Below are 22,820 nucleotides of genomic sequence, written 5' to 3'. Positions count from 1 at the left end.
AGAGGCTGGTAGACAGGATCAATCTCAGTGCATATGATCATGGCTCCATCAGTGAAGTACCACGCCTCCATGAACTCGCGTTCTTTCTTTGTTCTTGCCTGGCCCAGTGCGCTGACGTTATTCCAATCAAATTTGTGTCCTTCTCCATCTTCGTGTGAAGAGAGAAGAGAGAGTGGTCGTATCTCCTAGTGGAGGGGTTGTGTTCGTTGGTTCTGATTGACAGTTTCCTCCCTGTGTGTCCCACGTAGTGTTTTTCACAATCGTTGCATTAAATTTTGTAGATTACATTTGTCTTTCCCATCGCATTAATCATCCCCTTTGGTTTTTATGATGCTCGTCGCAGCGTGTCGGTCAGTGTGTGGGCAAATTTTATGGCATGCTGCCGTAGTATCCTGGCGGTCATCTCCGAAATGTTCTTGATATATAGTAGTGTGATTGCTTTGCTTGTGGTTGAGGTTTTCTAGTTGTTTGAATCGGATTTCCTCAGAGATCTCCAGACAAAATTCCTTGGGTAACCGTCAACATCAACATGGAAACGGCAACTCTCTCCCGGTCTTCAGGATGGACAAGGTTGTCATCTGAAGACGAAATTCCAATTTCTGGACACCCAGAGGATAACGTCAACTCCGACTATCCCGATAGTCGAGTGGAGCTGCAACGATGGTTTGCCGAGCAAAGAACGAGAATCAGATACGTGACTGAAAGTGAGCGGAATGAAATGAATGCATACTTTGTTGGACGCTCAATTCTGGGTAAATCAGGTGACTTCTCCTCGACAGTCTTCGGGTTTAAATCTAGAGATCCGTGAACAGAGGACCCAGGAACCTCAACTATATAAACTCAAGGATCGATATTGCGGAAATCGTAAACTAACAAACCAAGAAACCGTCATATTATGACGGCTTTCTTATAACCGAATGGTGAATTGAACTCTTTGTAGAGGTGGATTAGGGTGTTAGAATTGACGGTTCAACTAGATCGCAACCGGGACAAGCACAACAGTCCAAAAATCAAAATACTCCTCTGTTTCAAAGATAACTTGGATTTTTCAGCTTGATCATTGATCATGAAAACTAAAGACAGCCTCTGGGTGATGTTTTGGTCGAGTTCAATCGATCAGTGTACATTGAAAAGCTGACCTGAGGTTCATTTATAAAACCTACAAGGAACTCTTGTAGCTGTCACTAACGAATAAAAAGACAAATGTGAATGTTCCACATCGTTAACGAGAGGATATGGGGAAAAACAAGGTTATTATATTAGTATATGCGCATTCAGACACTAGAAAATTATAGTGGTGATACACTGAGATTTATTGGTCGACGCTCCGAGTACGACGGGTGACCTTCCCCAAACCACAATTCCGGTCCGCCTGTCTCGACCAGACAACTGACAAAGAGATTGCGCCCTTTTGGTTGAAGTGCACTCGACGGGTTTGAGGCGCGAGTGATTCTGCAGGGTAGCGTTCCTTAGTAACAGACAGTACATTTTGAATTTACTGACTCTGGTCAAACAAAATTGTATGGCATTGTGCTGGTCGCGGGATATGTGTTGTTCGTATAACTCTCGTTTGAACTGTCCTGTTCCTGTCCTGGGGTATTTATTCTGATAAGTACACACGAAAGAGAGAAAGCACTGCGCGCGAGTTCCGCTCTTATTGGATATCATCAGCAGCGCATATCCAATGGCCGTGCCGGGGTTTGAACTCCGCGCATCTGACATGGAAGGCGAGTGTATTACCACTACTCCACCAAAGTAGGATGGACTTGTTTGGATTTTAACTTCTCAAAGGCGAACGTGTTCACTCTTGACTGATGTAATTGGCAGGCCTGATTACTCGAACGACGAGTCCTGAATGTGACGACCGATTGATCCACCTTCAGGACTTCCCAGTCTGGTAGCACCACAAACGTCTGAAACTCGCAGGACAAATTCCATTCCTATTGCGCTTGGGTCACGGGATATGTATTGTTCCATGCGGAATCGCACTGTAGATTTCCTCAGTGAGGCGGAAAGTCAATGTGTTCTGCAATCCGCCCTCTAGCGTGCTCACTAGTCTCCCTGGTGTAAGTAGATCGTGAGCCCCACAGTAATCTAGTGGGCACCATTAGTAAGGTTACCTGAGGACAACGGGCTTCTTGATTTTTATCCTACTGTATGGCATATTTTACAAAGTGGGTGAGTTAAATTGGGGCAAAACCGCATGAATTATTTCGCCAGTACACTGACTATACGCTATTTGTTTAACTGAGAGAAGTCTCAATTTCGAGATGTTATCTTGTTCATCCATTGTCATTCGTTTGAGAGACACCGCACAGCTGTTTTTCACATTGTCTGCTGAGTTGTTTGGATCTTGAGACTTCATTAGGGCACACTTTGTCTAGCATGTTTTCAGTAATTGTATAACCATTCGCTTTATGTTCACCGGTTAGCATGACAAATATTCCTAATACCACCCACAGATAGGTGATTGTTGATAAACAGTTACACTGAAGCCCTACTGGATAGCAGTGATAAGACAATCCATGGAAATTAACGGTCGTTCCGGAATTTCAATTTCACATTATCGTAGAGGGAGTTGAGAAACCCCGTAGCACGGCCAAGAAAGTCTCATCAGCACAACGCCAATTTCGTGGTAGGATGTGGAAATTATTTGGAAGTTTGTCAGGCTTCAAAACCGCCTAGTGTTCTCCTCTCAAAGTCATTCGTATCCGGTCCGCTCTGTCACCTCGGACTCTACAACAGTTTTGCTGTCACTTTTAAAAAGAAACTGATTGTGCGACTCTTATCGATGGTTTGCTTTTCCTTCCTTGTAAATTGCACCCTCATCCGAGAGGTAAAAAACCCTATAGTTATTCTGCTCATTCCTAAGTCATTAAAACCCGGACATCAGCTGCCGAGTATTTGGCTTTTGTACGGAAGGTACCGATTTGACTCTGTCAGAGACCCATTAGGAATACAGTGCTCAGGATTCCTGTCGACAGAAAATCGTCAGAGAGCGATTCTATGTGTATTTCTCTCTTAAATGCCTACTTTTGCACAATATCTGAAGGCTATTTGATATCTACGGATGTGTTTGGCTAGTTGGAGCAGGGGTTATTCGTAACTTGATTGGTCAGTTTGTCATTTATTTTGCGTTGTGGTACGTTTAAAATGGGTTACTTTGCCTTCGTCTGGCAAAATTCATGAGACAGTGTCCAAATTCTAATTCTTAGGAGTTATACTATTGAATTATTTGAACCTCTACTACTTTATACAACCAATTCACACCTGCTTTTTAGTCGCAAAGTTTACAAACAGGTATATGATTTCGTGATGAAAAGTTCATCGGGGTTACTGCTACTGTGAATATATTGGCAGGGATTCAGAAATCGGTGTGATCTTAACACTATGTAGATGAAATTTATACGACATTTTAAGCAAAACACATGCCAAGTACCGCTAGTTTCTCGACAGTATCCAGTTCCTTTTTAGATTTATGGTGAAGCTGGCGTCAGCCTGATCACAGTAGGTACGCAGAAGGTCACCGTGTACTACAAAAACTTTGTGCCCATTGGTCCAACTCCAACTGCCAAGCAACCCGTTCGACAGTCTTCCTAAAAATTTCCCATCGTACATAAGGAGCTGCACCTGAAGGGTATATTGGTTTAGGATGGGTATCATCCCTGCTTCAGCCTGAAATGTTCCGAGAAAGCCAGCGTATCTCCCACTAACATTCGAGTATGAAGACGATTTCATTCTGTACACCATGACAAACTTGCTTTGTCCCTTCGATGACATCAGTGGATTCAGCTACACAATCCGAAAAGCAAGTCATATCGGGAAAGGAATCCGGGGTTGCATCTCGAAGGGATTGGAAAGGACTGATTCTGCCTGTCCAATTATTGCGATGTTTAAGCACTTGTCAGACAGTAACCTATCAAAAGTACAAGAAAAGTATAAGTGGAGCTCTATTACTATCAAACACATGAGTCTAAATTTGTGTGAGTTACTCACACTTTATTTCATGGCCCAACGGTTTACTCCTCATCTCCAAGCCAGAACTTCGTGGGTTCAGACCGTCTTGGAAACTTGTGAGACACGTACTGCCGATAACTTCCGATAAGGATAAAACAGCTGTACAGTGCTTCTTAACTTTTCAGCATGGATAAGCGAAATCGGGTTCTCTCCAAATTATTAATAAACTTGTATAAGCCTTGTAAGACCTTTTTCTTGTTTTTACTCATCATTTATTTCAAACACAGATACTTTAACATTCGGAATCTAGAGTGCTCTTATTTTACCCTAAGCACAAGAGTCATACCGAATTTTCTCGTTTATTCTCGCGACACATTTGGATTCCCACACTCACGATGACGAGCAGTCGCCGATCGGTTCAACCCACATTGTATCTGCACTCTATCCCACGTGACTTCCTCTTACAGACCACACACATCCATAGGCTGCCTCTAAGTGATGCATCTTTTGTCTTGCAGAATGTACTATTAGAATAACTTCTACGCTGTGACGGAAATATGAATCCGCAAGACATTTCGAACCTCGAATGCTACGCCTTTCGAATGAGACAGTCGCTGGAACCATCAGTTTGGGTGTCAGCGCGGTTATAGCCGGAGTACGGACGAAGAGATTTTTAACTGGCAATAGCAGGACGATAATAAATTAGCTCTGTGAAAGATTTGTTACACAAACTTCTCGCAGTCAGTAAAGGATGAGCATTTCTGAATTCAGCTACATTTTGTAACAACAATTTGTAAATTTAAAAAAGCACGGCCGGACCCAAATTTTGGTTAGATAGACATCAAACATTCAGCTCATCTATTCCTTAGTTTTTGTACTCTGTGCATCCCGTCTATTTACATAGACGAACGGCGAAAGCGAACCACATTATCTCAGAAGTTGTGCCCTGTGAGTGTACAAAACAGTATTGTGTGACCGCCAGAGAAGGAGCTCAAAGCCTCGTTTTTCGAAAAAGTTTGGTTTTTGTACTGCATCCCGTCTATTTACATAGACGAACGGCGAAAGCGAACCACATTATCTCAGAAGTTGTGCCCTGTGAGTGTACAAAAAAAACTTGTGTGACCGCCAGAGAAGGAGCTCAAAGCCTCGTTTTTCGAAAAAGTTTGGTGACAATCGGTAGATTTATTGTTGGGTAACGTTTCGCTTTTGACACAAAAACCTCGTCAGGCCAAGTGACTAGGTTCCGAGGGTGATCGAGATTTAAGGCGGAAGGAGAACCAATCAGCTAAGTCAAGCTAAATCTCTGTTGGGTGTCGGCCGAGGGATTTTAGTGTGTTAGAGTGGTTGAACAAGTGTTGGGTCGGTGGGGAAACCTACATGTGTTTGGGTCCAGCCTAGGGTCTAGTTCTTCTGGTCCGGTTCATTTGATGGTTGCTCTTGAACTTCGTTTGAACCTTCTGTCAGTCTGTGTGGGTGAGCTAGTGCTAAGAAAGTTGTGTAAGAGGGATGCTGTGACCTTTGGTCGGTTGGGGTTTCCACCCCCATCCCCCGGCTTTCTCTAATGATCCTAAGTGGATTGACAACCACACCGTCACGTATCAACTCGGCTTATCTAAGACCGCTTTCCATACGCTCGCTAGCTCCACACCCTCGATTCTATTCACGCTGTGGTGCTTGGTAATTTCCACCGCCTCGGCTATCAGCCGCTGTGGTGTGAATCGCATTCTCCGTCTTAAAACTTCCACATTCTCCAGATCTATTCTGTGTCCCGTTTCTAAGGTATGTACCGCCATCGCTGAGTCTTTGACCAGCGTTTGGTATTCTTCTGCATTCCTTGGTGGTTTGTTAATGCTTCTTTTATGCTCACCAATTCTGGTGTGCAATTCCTTGGCAGCTTGTCCTATATAAACCTTAGCGCAATCGTTGCAGTTAATTTTGTACACACAGTCCCTAGTCCTTTCAGCCGCCAGGGGATCTTTCAATTGCACCAAAACTGAGCGTAGCGTTTCTTCCTTTCTGAAAAGCTACTCGAATGTTGGCTAAGTTCAACAATCTTCGAATAACCTCCGATGTTCCTGCTTTATATGGAATGACTGCTGTGCCAATCCATTCCTTACTGGGTCTGGATACTGGAGCCAATATCTTCCCTAGTTGACACCTAATCAAACCCACTGGGTATCCTATTTCTTGAGCTCAAAGCCTGTTTTTTTTTACTGTACTGATCCGCCTCGGGAAAGTAGTGCACGTAAAAATCCTGTTTGGCAGATGGTTCCAGATTTTACTCGGGAAAAGTCTGAGGTCAGCAAGTTTTGGAATATAGAGTCCATTTCAGAGCTTTTCGATCATAGTTGGATACATGATTATCAAATGTGTGAATTGTTCAGTTTGATATTCATACATTTCTTCAGTAACCAAGTCGTGATGCCTTTTTCCAACTAGAATCAAAAAGGATACTGTTGCGATAAACTCACCAATCAGTTTAGAAAAACAGGGGCAAAAGAAAGCCATCAGTGGCAGCCTACCCGGGGAATGCAACGCTAAAGAATGTTCACCTATGAACTTGAGAGTCAAAAGAATATGGATTCGGGGATTGGGGCGCCAGTAACTATCAGGGCGCAGTGTCCCCTGGCAACGCACCAAATGGAAAATGTTAGTAGTCGTTCGGCAACTATACATACACTGAAATCTTATACCTCAGTGGACAGCATGATTTAGAGACAGTTCCGACTCTCAGTTGGAATGCTGCGTTCAACCACAAACAGCACGGTAGTACTGGCAATGTGATTTGGAATTCCGCCATGTCAAAGCCGGTATGCCCAGTAAATCTGTGGACAGTTCCGACAACCAGACGACCCTACAGATAACCTCCTCTTGCAGTAACACCACAAAGTTGTCAGCTTTCTTCCAGTCAAGCGAGGTTTGTTGAAATCACAAAATTCCAATCAGGGTATTGCAAGGACAACACTGCTTTCGAGGCATGGTGGCATCCAAGCAATTGTCTGCTGTCAAGCATTTGGACTTGACAGTAGCAGTGGACGGGCTGAAACCTTGCCGATGTGCTCATATACACTTCACAGCTATGGTGAACACATCGAATACGGTAGGAAGACTCTCATATGGACGAAGTCGTACATGATAATGCAATGACGGTTACTGGAAGTTAAGCCAATGAAAGACCTAAAAGATCATTATGATTGTAAACCTATATTCATTACTATCCACTGGCTTCTGGTGTATCTCGATTCTCTGTGTCTGGACATTTTCAGATCGCTTTCGTTCCCATGAGCGGTGACACCGCTTTAGACCATTGAATGATCCACCGTATCGATTTGCCCGGGGGAGACTAGATCGATTGATCAGTGTGAAAAGCTGCATAAAATATGGGCAGAAGGTCAGATAGCTGATTTGCGGTCAGTTCTGTCAATGATAGTCTGTTTAGTAAGCTTGTGGTTTGAGCAGCCGTGATTCCGTTTATAGGCAGCACACGAGGTCAGCGCTAGATGCCGTCGCATTTACCAACCCGCTAAAGAGAGGTTCATTAAATTCATAAAGCTTTAGTCATTTTTCCCTTGAGCTTTGATAGATGTGACCGAGTATGAATCGATTTCTTAACACATAAAATCATTCTATATTCATAGAAAAGTGTCATTGCCGTAGAACCAAGCGAACGGGATGTTAGACAGAAAATTCAAGCTGTTCACTTGTTCAGTCAGAAGGTGCTTACCGTACGATATTCCAGTGAGGTGTTTCAGTGGGAGGTTAGACACACCCAACTATCGTGACAACTTCGAAATGTTGACGTTCCCCCACTTGTAAACAATAATCCCGGGGTCATTGAATTGTCCGAAAAAACGTTTGGGTGGTTTGGGAGCACTGGATAGTCTGAGAACCACATATCCGACAAAGTCTTAGGTAGACGCACATAGTCTGTCCATCAAACAGATCGTTGCTTCTTCGTTTCGGATTCCGTAATAGACAAATCTGGAATAACTAATTAGTGGTTTTGTCACAAGTTGAAAGCGTGATGTCTGAGAGAACTTATACACAGACACTGTCTATCCGAAAGCCAGAGCACTCCATATTTAGTCCTGTTTAGACTTTATTAGACAGCACCACGGTGTAACACAACATCTCGAATCGAATCGTTGACAATCCACGGCACGGTGGAATGCCAACAGATTTACTCCTACAAAAAAAAACTCGCGTCCCACAGGATAAGAAAAAGGGAGAAAATATGAACTGAGTAGGTTGGTCTTACTGGATTGGCTACGAATGAATATATTTTAGTCATGCTCAGACGCAGAGATTGTGGCCTGTCCAGTAAACTTACCGTCTCGTGAGCCACCATAGAAAGTCGGTGAAATGAGCACCACAGGTTCATTGAGAAGGGTTTCCATTAGTGGTTGATCAGATTGACAAGCTTGGCAGTTAAAATGCAAACGTTCGGCCCGCCGAACAAGTCAACGGCCACCTGATCAACCAGCAATAAAGGCACCCAAGCTAGAGATATTCTGGCACATTTCCAGAATGGATTCTGCCTGAATTGATCCATGAACCATTTTATAATGCTGAGAGGTTTGATCCTGTTACTCTAATTACGTTTAATGGGCAGTGTATCGTGAGGAAATCTCGCTACAATGTGCAGTCACTTGCAGGATTCAGGACGCATCGGGTGTAGCAGACAGAAAGTCCGCTGGAGACGGTTGAGGAAGCTGCTAACTAGTTACAAAGTCTAGCTTACCTACTGAGGTAGGGCAGAAACGAGTTACGAGCGGATGGGTTTTAGATTGAGAACTGCAAAATGACATGTATCCCTAGGTAAGGGGATGGCTTTTGAAGACACTCAGCCACCGTAGGCCATTTCTTGTGAGAGGATTGTACACCTGTCATCTATACCACCTGAGGCTGAGGTTGTCGCTTAACCTGCCGAACAAGTACGGCTCACAGAAGCGCTTATGCACAAGGCACTTACAGAGGGACAATCCATTAAAGAATGGTCATGACTAAACAACTTTCCGATGGATTTTGGTCCCTTCGTTTGATGAGGTCGAAATGGAATTTGGGTTGATGATGGGGTGGGTGAGCTGCTTCGCTCGGGTTCACCTCTTTCAATGTGGTCCACCGCACCGGTAGGCCACTCGATAAGCTTGTTGTCAGGTTGATGCTGGCAAATCGCAGATGGGGTTTGTCTGAGGCACTGCGTTACCGACCGATCTGTCGGATATCCAAAGGGGACGTTTTTTTCGAATTTATCCTCGGTTAAAAAGACACATGCCAACAAAATACATACTCCGTTGGACGCATTCAAACTACTGCCACTACTAATAGCGAAGCTGTGCCACAATGGTTTGTATTCATCGGACAACAATTTAAACACGAGGATTCATGGGGAACGTCAATTTGTTCACTTTTATGGAGTAACGGTTTTCGTGCACAAACGTTTCACAAAATGATGCCACAGTGCCTTCGGCATTGTGGCTCTCAGTGGGTGAGTATATTATCGCCCACCAACCGGTAATCAATGAGCAGTGCATGGGAAATCTTATCAACATGATCAACTAGTCTCAAGGCGGCCTGAGATAACGACTTCACTTTTCATGTTTCGCGTCCAAGTCACCTATTGCTTTCATTCTTGATGTTGATAACTCCCTGTTTGCCTATGCGTGCAAACCTGGTGATTGCACTTGGGGTTGATGGGATGACCTGGATACAGTGAACTCATGGAAGTATATCATGGGGACATATTTTTGACTCCTGCATTCTCCGGCCATATTTAGGGGCTGCAATCGCTGCTCAGATAACTAACTGGTTGACACCAGGAACCGGTAGGGTAAGCGTGATATCGCTACCTTCTTGAGGTGACGCACTGATGCATACGGGAATCTTAGATGGGTGACGAGGGGAAACTGACATAACGAGGCTTGTAAAGGATTCGAGGCAAGGATAGGCGAAATTGGAAATTAGAGACAAGCGGTTCTTGTTGTCAACTGAGGAATCGACATCCCAAGCTTGTAGTACCTTTATGTAGCTTGCAAAACAAGCCCCTGATTTCTTCCGCCTCTGTTGCTAACCCTGGTGTTTGTGTATTAATTGTATCGGCTTACGTTCCACCATTTGACACATTACTGAGATTCTAAAAATTACCCGTATTACGTATAATTCTGAGGGAGCCTAGTTAGCATACTAGGCATGTCAGAGAGCTAAGGCTGCAGATACGCCAGAAGTGACTTTCCGTGACAAATGGCGTACAGACCAGGTAAGGTATCTTTCCACTTGGTAGGCCAATCTGTACCGAAAGACGAGAAGCACTGTACGAATATTTCATCTTTATTGAAAACCACCAACGCTGCGCATTTCATCAGAATCGAGGGGAGTTCCGATTACACAAACTCTCCGTCAGTAGTTTTAGAACTTGACCGTCCGGCCAGGAGCGGCTGATTATCCACACTTAGACAGGATATGGCGCCACTCATCCATCAATCAGGATCACATCACGCGACTGACCAGTCAACTGACGATTTCCAAGGTGAAGATGTGAAACAGTTGTACGGTGCTTCCTGGCTCTTCAGTAGAGGTCCACCCCACTTACTGAGCCAAATCTCAATCCAAAATCCCGAAATCTAGCCATACTACCTTGTCCAATAGTTGGTAGCCATTGATGGTACGGGTACATCTGATGAATGGGACGGGGCTACCAAACTCTTCTCCACATACGTCTTGCGTTTTCAGCTGTTTTTTGTCCGCACGTGAGTAAACAGTTATGGGATATCAGTCGGTAACACGCACGGTTTCGTCATGTATTCATTCGGTCTTATTCCCCTGAGTTGTTACCGACCACATGGTATTGAGCTGGTCACACACGCGGCTGGAAGTAATCAACTCGTAGAATTATTTATTTTGGACCGAGATCCACTAACCTATTACGATCTGATACCCAAATCCCAGGAAACGGATGATAGTCGATCATAACCTAATTTCTTTCTTACCACAGCTTGTTGCGCAACTGTTTTGGTCGGACAGCTACGATGGAAATGTCAGAAGGGATTAGGAAAACTAGATGAGGAAATGTACAACAGCAGACAAAAAGACGCTCGTTGGTTAACCTTTGTTTTTTTTTAAAGGAAATCTCACCTAAAAATAGCGTGGCATTAATTCTCTCAGTCTAACCTGACATCCACTCCATGTGTATATCTCCAATACGTGCGAATATGACAAATGGAGGCCACCTATTCCTCTGACGAGAAAGCTAACCAGTCTGTCAGATCTCAGGCTGCCAACCTATGAAAGGAGTTGTGGTACCGGTTGCCAATCGATCATGCAACAGTCGGATGAGCTCACATGTCGATTGATATTTTCGATAGCGAATTTTCCGTTGGAGAACAAGACAACCTAATATAGCCCACAATGAAACGTCACAGCCGGCCCAGCAAGCACAACTTTATCCCCTGAAATTTGCAAATTCACATAAACACTCAGCAGGATATGTTCTGCCAGATTTTAACTGTTCCACTCATGAAGATAGCCGGAAAAGGGCTACGGTAAAACCGTGGACTTACTCTCATTTGGGGTTCAGGTTGACTGCTTATTATGGACAACCTGTTGTGGGGGATGACAACCACTTACCAAAAAAATATTCTGGTAATAAATATGGTTAAAATTATTTTAAAGTTCGTAACGATCATCCATTCTCCATCCAGGCATTTATTTCTAATAAAACTTTCTCGCCTTGGTGACGCCTCAATCAGAGTATTCCTTACCTGTTGCTTGACATCGCGCATCCGATACAGTACTCACGTCATGACAAAGTTCCCCTAAAGAAGAGATACGTCCGTTGAAGATAGCATCTTGTCGACATGGAGACCGAACTTCCAAAATAAATGGGATGCTTTCTGTCCCCTTAGATGACTGATTCACCGTCCAAGAGAAAATGTCGCAATGTAACTGTTCAATCTAATCGTCAAGATTCAAGAGTCAGATATCACAACCATCACATTTGGTTTCGCATACCCTATCCTATTAGATCAACGGATATCTCTTGATAAGAACTGACTTGGTTTGACAAACAATTTAGTCCGGAATACGCATACACCACCATTCGGCAGAACACATACAGCAGAATGTAATGAAATCGCAACGTAAAGAGAAGCGGCGTAAGATAAGTCGATAATAGTCGTGTTCCCATTAATTACCATTGTTTTTTGTTGATACGTTGATATGCACCTTCCAGATTTGCCTCAGCTGGGTGGGGAAAAACCACTGATTCCTAATTACCTAGATGATACAGGCTGATAATCGTCACTACTTAGGTTCATAAGGCCGCATTAGTATTATTCAAAGATGTGTAATAGTATTAGTGTAGTATAGTATAGTATAGTATATAGTATAGTATAGTATAGTATAGTATAGTATAGTATAGTATAGTATAGTATAGTATAGTATAGTATAGCATAGTATAGCATAGTATAGTATAGGGAAACTGAACTGAGTCTGATTTATTCACTCCACCCACTCCACCCACTCACACACTCATGCACACACACACTGAAACACTTTTGAAACCGGCTGTTACAGGATAGAAGGCATGTACTCACGTGCACACAGTGGACTTAATTGCAGTGCCAATCAGAACTCTTGGTGAAATCACGAGACACTTTGGAGGCTGGACAAAATAATGAGTATGGTTGGCCTACTCAAATCCGAAATATTCGCTGGAAACCGAATGCGATTGAAGGATAAAATTTGTTCATGTAAGATTGCCTCGATCCTGGACTGAGGCACCGGATAGTGACGTCAAAGTCAATGGAAAAAAAACAAAGAAATAACGTTGGAGGATATGGTGAACGAACGCACAACAATTCAATATTTGTCGATTGGTTCCATCATTGCTTTTGTTGTTGTGTACGGCGTTCCCCACTTCGAGGAAACACTGCTGTGAAATCATGACATTTTTCCTTGGTTGAATGATTTCTCGTGACATGGTGACTGATCGCGTGTTCTCAGTGCTACAGAATACATATGTTTTTTAGTGGTCTTCATGGGGTGTAATAGAAGCTTCCATTTCGTTGGAAGTGAGTGTCGCGAATTTTCACCATTCTCTTATATCCGTGATACACGCAGACTACCGTGGCATGGTTAACTTGGCTAATATTTGCCAACTACTGATAACCAGTAAGATGGTGGCGTTCTCATCCATCTGAACGTAAATAGGGTATAGTAACTTGACGTATTGTCACGGAGACTTTTTCTCACACAGGAACTCAAGAAATGTGGGGTTTAAGCAGGGATTTCGTTAAGTTATGCTCAGAGGGCGATCAGCATTTTGCAGATGTTTCATCCTCACAGAGATTAATGACAGTGTGATATCTCAATTGAAAATTCTCAAATCTCTTCAAACTGCAAACAACCAAAAAACTAGGTCAATGGTACAGGGCGATAGTTCCTCAAACAAAAAATATTCCTTTACAGAAGAGCTTGGTAAACAATCGATGGTTCTTATTTGGGCAACGTTTCGCTTTTGACACAAAAGCATCAGGCCAAGTGAACAGGTCACCAAATTGGCCAGGTTATAAGACAGACGGGGAACCAATCAGTAAGTCAATCCTCTTCAGATTAGCACACTAGGTCAGTGTTGAGTGCCAATTATCGGCTCTTGTCGGCTAGTGTGGTTGCTAGAATCTCGAATTGATGGATTGGAGGAGTTTCAAATTAGTTCCGATCGATTTTTGTTCCTTAATTTTCCAATTCAGGGTGCTTCACTTGATGATACACCACGGATGCCACTGGTAGATTTTCCTTGATCTTCGTGGGCATGTGAATGTTACGACAATTTATTTGAGGGGAGGGGAGGTGCGTTAGGTTAAGTAGAATCTAGACGATGATTACTCATCCCTCTGATAATCCCACACCAACACGTGTTAGCTCGAGTGACCCAAGACCGTTCTCCACACGCTTGCCAGTTCCACACCTTCTATTCTGTTAACACTGGGATGCTTGGCGATTTCTACCGCCTCAGCCATCAGTCTCTGTGACGTTGACCGTCGCCTAAAAACCTAAATCTGTTTTGTGTCCCGTGTCCAGTTCGTGTTACGCAACTGTCGAGTCTTTCAGTAACGCTTGATATTCATCTGCGTTTCTCGGCGGCCTGCTTATTTTTCTACTATGCTCTCCGACTCTGATGTGTAGTTCCCTGGCCGTCTGTCCTATATAGACTTTGGTGCAGTCATTACACTTGATTTTGTAGACACAGTCCCTGGTTCTGTTTGCCGGGAGGCGATCCTTCAATTGCACCAATGCAGAGCGCAGAGTGTTCCCCCTCTGGAAAGCTACTCTAATGTTGGCCATGTTTAGAATTCTTCGAATTGCCTCCGATGTCCCTGGTTTATATGGAATAACAGCTGTCCCAATCCATTCCCTGTTGGGTTTCTCTACCGGTATCAACACCCTTCGCAATTGACGCCTAATCAAGCTAGCTGGATATCCACTACCCCGAAGTTTGTTTTTTACCTCAATTTGGGCCGCTGTTCGATCGGCTTCTTCTGTGCACAGGGCCCTTACACGCCTAAACATTGATGACGCAATACTGGCGAATACCGACTTCGGATGGGCAGACGAGTAGTTCAAAACTGCCCCAGTGTCGGTTGGCTACTCGTACACTGTGGTCTTTAGTTTTCCCCCACCTCATGTGTCATGCAGTCTAAAAAGACCAGTGTACACGAGTTTGACTCCATCTGCATACTAAATTTGGTCTGTGGACTCAGTTCATTCAGATAATTGTTTTACAGATAAAAATTACCGATTGTTTACCAAGCTCTTCTGAAACGATGACTTCTCAATCGGTTCCAAACTTTTTCCGATTGGTTGAAAAATATTCATTCTTTGTTTCTGAGATGCTGATTCGTTTGCTTGTGTCTGCGACTCGTTTTCAAGCTGAACGGATTCCAAATGGACACGAGAAACACTTTTTCATTCATCTGCGTGGCCGACCATTTTATTTGATTCTCACAGCGTGAAGGGCTGTTACGGTGGACTTTACCCTTAATTCTACAAAAGGTAAATTGAAACGCAAAAGCCGTCAGATTAGTGTCCCTGATAGACGTTAGTTTCGGTCACTACTGTCTCCTTTAGACGATCTAGGGCGATCATTCCACGTCACAACGGAGTTTCACTTGCATTGGTCTCTCCCCATTACTGGCTGTAATCAATGATACCGGGTTCTTTTCTAGCTTCGTTTGACATGCGCACAGAGCGTGTTACTACCAGTACTACTTTCACGGTAGTAGATATGCGGGAAGCCAAGACAAGCAAGCTATGATGCACTAATCAGAATGTAGACAGGAGCACATTTTTACCTTATGAAGGAGCTTGTACTCTCGTAGTAAACGAATACCTACGAACCCATTAGGTACCGTTCCATTAGAAATCGCGAAGTATATTTCTTCTAACAGCTTTCGGCTGATCGTGTTTCCCAGCGAAAAGACGCGCGATTCGTCCTACAGATTAGAGAAATCTGTTCATTTCCTTACCAAATGGTTTGACGGGAGACTCACCTGAAATCTGGTCGAATTTCTGGTTTACGATGTTTTTAAATTGGTTATGGAAGTCGAAAATTTTTTATCAACCTTATGAGCAGTGCATTACGTACATACATCAATCGCGATATCTCGAATATCGTACCAACTTAAACATGGTCAACATAAGCAATTGCTTAAAAACATCTTAAACGATATATTCATCTTGGGTCCAGGCAACTCTGGCGTCAAAACCAAATTGGCATGCAAATGAGTGTATTTCGCTAATTTCGTGCTATTCGGGTTCAAACAGATTGACGGAAATTCGGGGAGTGATGAACTCCAACAAGCGCGGGACCGGTCATGGACTGTCGAAGACCTTCGACAGTCTATTTCAGCAGATTATTCATAGAAAGGATTTGTTTTACACAACTAGCTGAGAGTAGATTTGATAATGCCATTTTTCGATTACCACACTTGGTATTACACCATATTAGTTTGCGCACTGTCTAAGATATCAGTTAAAACAACAGTGCAACTAGGCGGCACGATTAATCAAACAAACAATGGATAGAAAGAGTTGTATGTAAAGTGACAACTGATACAAGGCAGCTTTTGGCTGTCCTTGATCGCCTGTCCGTTCTAGCTTAAAAATTCATTGTAGTGCGTGTACGGATATAGGCGCAGGTAGCAATAGCAATACAGCTAATACGCAGCTTAACGTCCGATTACCCTTGCATCCACAAGTTCGATCGCGACGTGGTCGGAGAAAGACGTGGGCCGACAAAGTTAACGTTGGCCAGTAGTGCGCACACATGTGGATAGATATTCAGAATGCACACTATGTGTTCAGGTTAAATAACCAAACCAGACACTTTTCATAAAGGAAACTACTCACAAATTTGCTGAAAACTCCTCGACAGCAGACGACTGCTTTCACCCTTCTTGGGGCTCATCAGGTAGGCGCAGTCCCCGAGTTTCCGTCAACCCTATGTAGAATATCATAAACCAGAGATTCAGTTAAGTCTCTCGTGAAAACCAAATTGATTTGCAAACGTGTGTATTTCTCGAAAACAGTCCTATTTGTGTTCAAGTGGAACATAAGTTTGACGGAAATTCGGAGACTACGCCTACCTGATGAGCCCCAAAAAGGGCGAAACCGGTCGTGGACTGTCGAAGAGTTTTCAGTAACCTTGTGACTAGATCCCTTTTCGAAAATATACTGCGATATCGCGCCAACTGAATCATGAGGCGACCTGTGCGCAGCACATTCAGTTGTAGAATATCATAAACGAGAGATTCAGTTGAGTCTCTCGTGAAGACCAGATTGATTTACAAATTAGTGCGTTTCTCGAAAACCAGACACTTATTCCAATGTTTTGAAACTCGCTGAAGACCAAAGTTCCTAGTACGGGGAGTTTTATTCGTTGCATTCTCATAGGAATCGTTTATTTGTTTGATGTTAGATGCCAGCGTATCAATGTCAGTTAAGAAAACGTCATCAATAAGCAGCTCCGAAGATCAGACAATTGTTATGCAACCGAATTCAATAAAGGTGACACATAGAGGGGAATCTTTGAACCTATCAAAAGATTCCGCAACGCCCATTTCCATTTGCGGTTTCCCGCTTGTTGCCAATGAAGTATGGCCGATTAGCATTCATTTCCAACCTCTGAGATGATGCTCTCCCAGCTTCCACCTCTGTCTATAAAATCTTACTTTCAAAAGAGCCATAGCATTGACCACAATTCTACCAGGCTTGATGCACATTCCGGACTACGGTGAGGACTCCGCAAAGTCCTATGTGAACACTCCTCACCTCTGGAATTTTGTATTGTATTTTGCAGCTTACTCCCACTCCTTTTTTTATCCACGCTGACAGGCCACTTCAAATGTCCCGTGGCCGTGAACAGGCTGTATAAACCAGGATGTCAGTTTGCTTACCAATGTCAAGAATTGTGTAGGGACCATAACTTCCGGATGCAAATTATGCACTGAAGACGCCAGTCTTCGTGTTGAGGAAAGCGAAATTGAGTGAATTGAGAGAAAACTACCAATGACAAGAATTGTGTAGGGACCATAACTTCCAGATGCAAATTATGCACTGAAGACACCAGTCTTCGTGTTGACGAAAGCGAAATTGAGTGAATTGAGAGAAAATCGAATGCCGAAAAACGTGAGTTATTGTTTCTTGATGATTTTTGGTGACCAAGGGTGGCCGTGTAAGGGATTCCAGCTGATTACGTGCGACTATCCGGTTGCCGAATACCACAGTATCTGCCTCTCGGATAAGAATGCAGTTTATTGGATGGGGCTCCTTCGGAAATGGCTATCCATTCCCAGGGTTAAAATACAGATACTCCGCACATATATGCGCCCGCTACTGATGTCAATTAACCTCAAGTGGAACATAAGGTTGACAGAAACAGGGGGTCTGCGCCTATCTGACGAGACCCAAGAAGAGCGAAACCGGTCATGGGCTGTGGAAGAGTTTTAAGCCAACTTATGAGTGCTTTTCTTTACGAAAATACACTGGGATACTTCGAATGTCGTACCAAGTGAAGCATGACACGGCCTTTGTGCAGCACAATCAGTTGAGGAATATCATAAACGAAGGATTCAGCTGAATCCCCCGTGAAAGTCAAATTGGTATGCAAATGAATGCCTGTGTGGAAATGCCTATCGTCTTCGTTCGCCCCAGAGTCTTCCCAGCGTGCTTCTGAACACAGAATTTTCGAGAAGCCCCTATCTCAATTCCTAAAATATGAGATGAATTTTTATGATAATCAACTAAGCCTACTCCATTACTATGAGTTTCCGTATTTTGGTCTTCCCTTACAGTAAATGCATTTCGGCATCCGTGTGTTCGCAGACATTATTTAACAACTGGAGATCACCCACGTCAAAACATTTCGCGGTAGGATTAAATGTGAATTAGATTCATTGAAGAGCGTTAACGATTACGTTAAGATGCCCTGCAGTCCATACACAATGTAGAGTGCATGCGTAACAGATATCTTGCATGACACTGTGCACAAAATCGTTCTATTGTGAGCTTGTATTCTATTTCGTTAGTATGCTGGCGTCGAATACTTACTCATGCGACATCATAGTCAAGCGGAAGCGTTCAAAAATTTGCATGCTTCAAATTCAAGGTAACATCTTGGCCTACGGACCACAGTATCAAAGTATGGTTTGTCAGGTTTGAGTATTCTATGGGAGTTCAACGAGAACGGACGTTGTTTACGAACAGGATGATATCCTTACGTTGGGCACTTCTGTACTGACCCACCTCAGACAGTTAAATTTCAAAAATCTGCAGAGGTCACCCAAGTGTTTTTCAAGTGGCTTTATAAACAAGGTTGAAACCGGAGATCAACGACTCCGAAAAAGCGTGGTGATCGATGGTCCCCTGTGACTAACGATGGAAGTCGTACGCCAGTCAAGGTTCTATTCACAGATAGGATGCATCGGTCTTTCGATAATTTTATGCTCACTATATTTGTGTGATAAAACAGCAGACTTTGTGGCACAGAGCGACCCCATCGGTGTTAGTTAGATTTGATGCCTTATGTCCGGGTGCCAAGCACGAAATCCATTTCGATCTGTCAAACAGTTTGCGTGATTCACAACAACATCAAGCACAACATCAGACAGAACATAAAACACGTCTGCTTCGGTCTACGTGAAACTAAACTATCTTTATGAAGCCTTGGGAGACCATTGCTGAGGCCTTGCAGCGTACTTCACTGTGCACTGCCGTCTCCAACGACGGTATCTCAACAAGATGTTTCTGAGTCTTTCCGCAATATTCGCAGATCATATGGTTGACTTCTGTGTACTTCTGATTTATATGGAGATGGCATATCCTCTGACTATGAGTGACGTAAATCACCCCTTGTCTGTCATTGTTTTGTCGTGCAGCTGAGTTGGTTGGTTCGGACAGCTTAGATAGAGTCGACTTCTATTGAGGAAGAAACAACCTGTGAGGGTCACCAAAGATCCTTTAGCATAAACCATGGGGCGCAACTGTTCACTTGTTTATGGGCCATCATTTGGGTCTGTTGATGGCTTTAGAGCTACCCACCAACTGTCAACCCTCTGGTCTTATTCCTTTGGGGGGAGCACCGGGTACAATTGGCTTTTTGTAAACTGGCCAACGAATTGTTTAGGCTGGACCAGATTTCTAGGTAACGTGGTTATAAAGAACGAAAAATGGATATCCGTTCGGCATGAGTGTGCTGAATCCTCTCCCTCCCAAACGACCCGCGTAGCCACCGCACCGTATGAGAGTAGCTAATTATTGAGTTGAGTTCAGATTAGTTTGTTTGCCGAGATTAGCCAATAACGGTGGTAATCATACGTATTCGGAGGAGGTCTTTCTTTTAACCCGAGGCAAAAAGGTTGTTTCCGTGTGCAACTGCTCGACAGATGTCACACCAAACCTTTTACCGAAGGGCTGCTGCGATCTTAGTAGCCAGAAAACGCTGTCCTTCGGGGACGGCGCAGTGTGTCCTGCAACAATGTTGTGATGTACGGCAGTGCAACTCTAGATTGGTCCCTTGGCTTCTTGCACCACTCACTATGGTATATCAGGAGGCACGGTAACTCTACACAGTCCTTTATAGAAACAAAGGGAAATTATTACAACTGTATTTATAGGGTAATCACAATGTTCCACATGGTCGTGACAGAATCTCCGTGAGGAGGCGAGAAGCGTCGAGTCAAAGTTGCTTGACTCGGACTGGCTGGCATTCTGACCAATCAGGGCATGCCTTCGTTTGGTCCGTGTCCTGCACGTGAAGACAGTCCTGCTGATCACAGTAGAGTGTAGCATCCCGCATGTGCCAAAGACTGGGTGGGTATACGTACCTGTGAAACGAACGGTGAATGTAAAAAAAACCTCCAGGATTACTTCTTTCACTTTAGCTTTTAGTTGAATAGATATGGTGTTAAGAGTTGGTTTTCTGCGATTCAGCAGCCAAGCTGAGGTTGGATCAAGAGGCGGTCATTTAATCCCTAACCGGTAAATTTTTAGTATTTTTTCTATTTGGAGAGTTCTTGTGGGGGAAGAACGTGGCTGTCACGTGTCTCTTCACTTTGTTCGCAAACCAATCCCCGAATGCGCAGATGGACATTCCGCGATTTAACCTGCATATTTCGTAGCGTTGTAATATAATCTTAGTTTGGGAGGATGGGAAACGTGGATTCAATAGAACAACAAGGCTAAGAACCCAGTGGTCTTTGAAAGTCAAATCCAGATAAACACAGTTTGACGTTATGATACATATGCTTCCTTCTGGATAAGGACCACGAACTCGTCATAAACCAATATAATTACTCATCCTACGCATCACAGCTAATGACCCTTTTTCGAACCAACCATTTTGAACGCAAGCTTTTTGGTCTCAGCGTTAGTGGAAATCGGCGGAGGGTCCGTTCTGTCTGGCGACCGATTTGTCTTGCCTTTCCTATTCACTACTTATCCATCGTGTCTGAGCAAACATTATACCGAATGACCGCTGTTGTGTCGTCGGGCCTGATAACGAGGCCACCACTACTGGTGTGTTATCTTACCTTCTTTTCAAAAGGCAAGATTTGGCCTTTAACCCTCCGCCATTGTACTCAACCCTGCTTCAAATACCAATCGAACGAAGCGGAGACAGAAAAATAGAGGACCTTTGGAGAAACTTGCTATACTTGCCAATTTACGATATTATAAGCAGTGATCTGCACACCCATGTATGCGGGTATCAGTGGGTACACTGTAAACGACTCTACCGTCCCTAATCGTCACATTTTGAGCCAGAATCAACACCTGAGCCCATTTAGATCTGAATTCAAAACCGCAGGAAAACTGCGGTTCTGTGTTATAGGTTAATCCACTTAGTGTTGACAACAGCCTTACGTTTTCTGGGCTGTCCGGTGTATTCAACAATATGCCAGCAACGACGCTGCTGAGGTTCTGTGTGCGCGGATTTATTATCTAAGTGAATGAATGACGGTGTAGTATCACGTATCTTAGGGTCTCTTCGGTCAAACAGGGTTTATCTTCGAATATACACTCATTTGCAAACCAATTTGGTTTTTCGAGAGACTCACCCAAAAACCAGCTGAATCTCACGTTTTTGATGTTCTCAGGCAACTGAATGTGCTGCACCAGGCCGCCTCATGTTTCAGTCGGTACGATATTCGAGATATCGCGATACATGTATATCTGTGTAATGTGCTACTGCTTTTGTGCAGTTTGGTTTCGAGTAGAACATATGGCTGACGAAAACCCGGGGACTACGCCTACCTGATGAGCCCTAAAAAGGGCGAAACCGGTCGTGGGCTGTCGACGGATTTTCAGCAACCTTATGAGTAGTACATTACAAAGGGTTTATCTCCGTTCACCTCTCCTTTAGCTTTTGCAACTGCTGTGGGCTACATTAGAACGTACCGAGCGATTGACTTATTAACTCGACTCAGGTCGACTGCCGATTTCTCAAGCCTTTTTTTCAGGCATACCTTTCCTAGGGTGCCTCATCACCTCCCGACTAAAACCTGGGGGAAGGGTAGCTTCCGTACGGGTCTACACCACAACATATTCGAATGCGTGTTTGCATGTCCAAACAGTCCTTTTGGAACAAGTATATCGAATTCTCAGCAAAGTAACAGTCCGTGCCCCATTCACCAAAACGGTCGTTGAATCGAGGAAGAGAACAGTAAAACTTGGAGAGCTATGATGTCTGAGGCAACGGATAACGAATGTTTCCCAGAAAGATAAATATGAAAGGATCGTCAAACTAGTGAATACCTGGTATTCCGAATTTTACAGGCCCTAATCCCCTCGAGGCTAGGGAGGTACGCCTTGCAAGTTCGACACCTCCTGGCTTTTCAGGATCTGTTGACTCGGCCTTACAAGATGACATTCACACTATAACCTAACTTAGTTAACCTAGTGTCTGAAGGCACTTTGGAGTGATTAAGCCTTGAACAGCAATTTCGTCCATGAATCAATATACCAACAAGCTAGAAAACGCACGAAAACAACTAAGGATAATTTGGGTGAATTAGTAACGCGGAAGGTTTCTACAGATTCGCGTAGATCACAAAACTTCGGATAGTTTGCTACACAGGAGAATGGTCATTGGCTTGTTCGCTGAGCTGGGCACTAAGGATAGGGTGAATTAGTAACGCGGAAGGTTTCTACAGATTCGCGTAGATCACAAAACTTCGGATAGTTTGCTACACAGGAGAATGAATGGTGGCTTGTTCGCTGAGCTGGGCAATTTGGTTGCAAACGTTTCATCACCAATCGAGGTGACATCATCAGTGCGTAGTTGTGCGTAGCGGTGGGTTAGTGGTTGTGCG

The 22,820-nt window shown here is 43.8% G+C and overlaps 1 protein-coding gene across 1 annotated transcript; it reads right to left on the bottom strand.

Annotated features, from left to right (window-relative positions):
- Positions 1 to 305: 305 nt before the first annotated feature.
- On the bottom strand, positions 306 to 13,973 carry T265_12469 (hypothetical protein; the record flags this gene model as incomplete). Its single annotated transcript, XM_009163993.1, is given in 4 exon segments — positions 306 to 506; positions 5,589 to 5,981; positions 5,986 to 6,137; positions 13,886 to 13,973. Coding segments are annotated over 4 exon segments (834 nt in total).
- Between the last annotated feature and the right edge of the window lie 8,847 nt (positions 13,974 to 22,820).

Source organism: Opisthorchis viverrini (genome assembly GCF_000715545.1).
Source record: "Opisthorchis viverrini unplaced genomic scaffold opera_v5_2, whole genome shotgun sequence".
NCBI classification, from domain to species: domain Eukaryota; kingdom Metazoa; phylum Platyhelminthes; class Trematoda; order Opisthorchiida; family Opisthorchiidae; genus Opisthorchis; species Opisthorchis viverrini.
The sequence above is the reverse complement of the archived record's forward strand: the minus strand, read 5'-3'. Positions and strand labels throughout refer to the sequence as shown.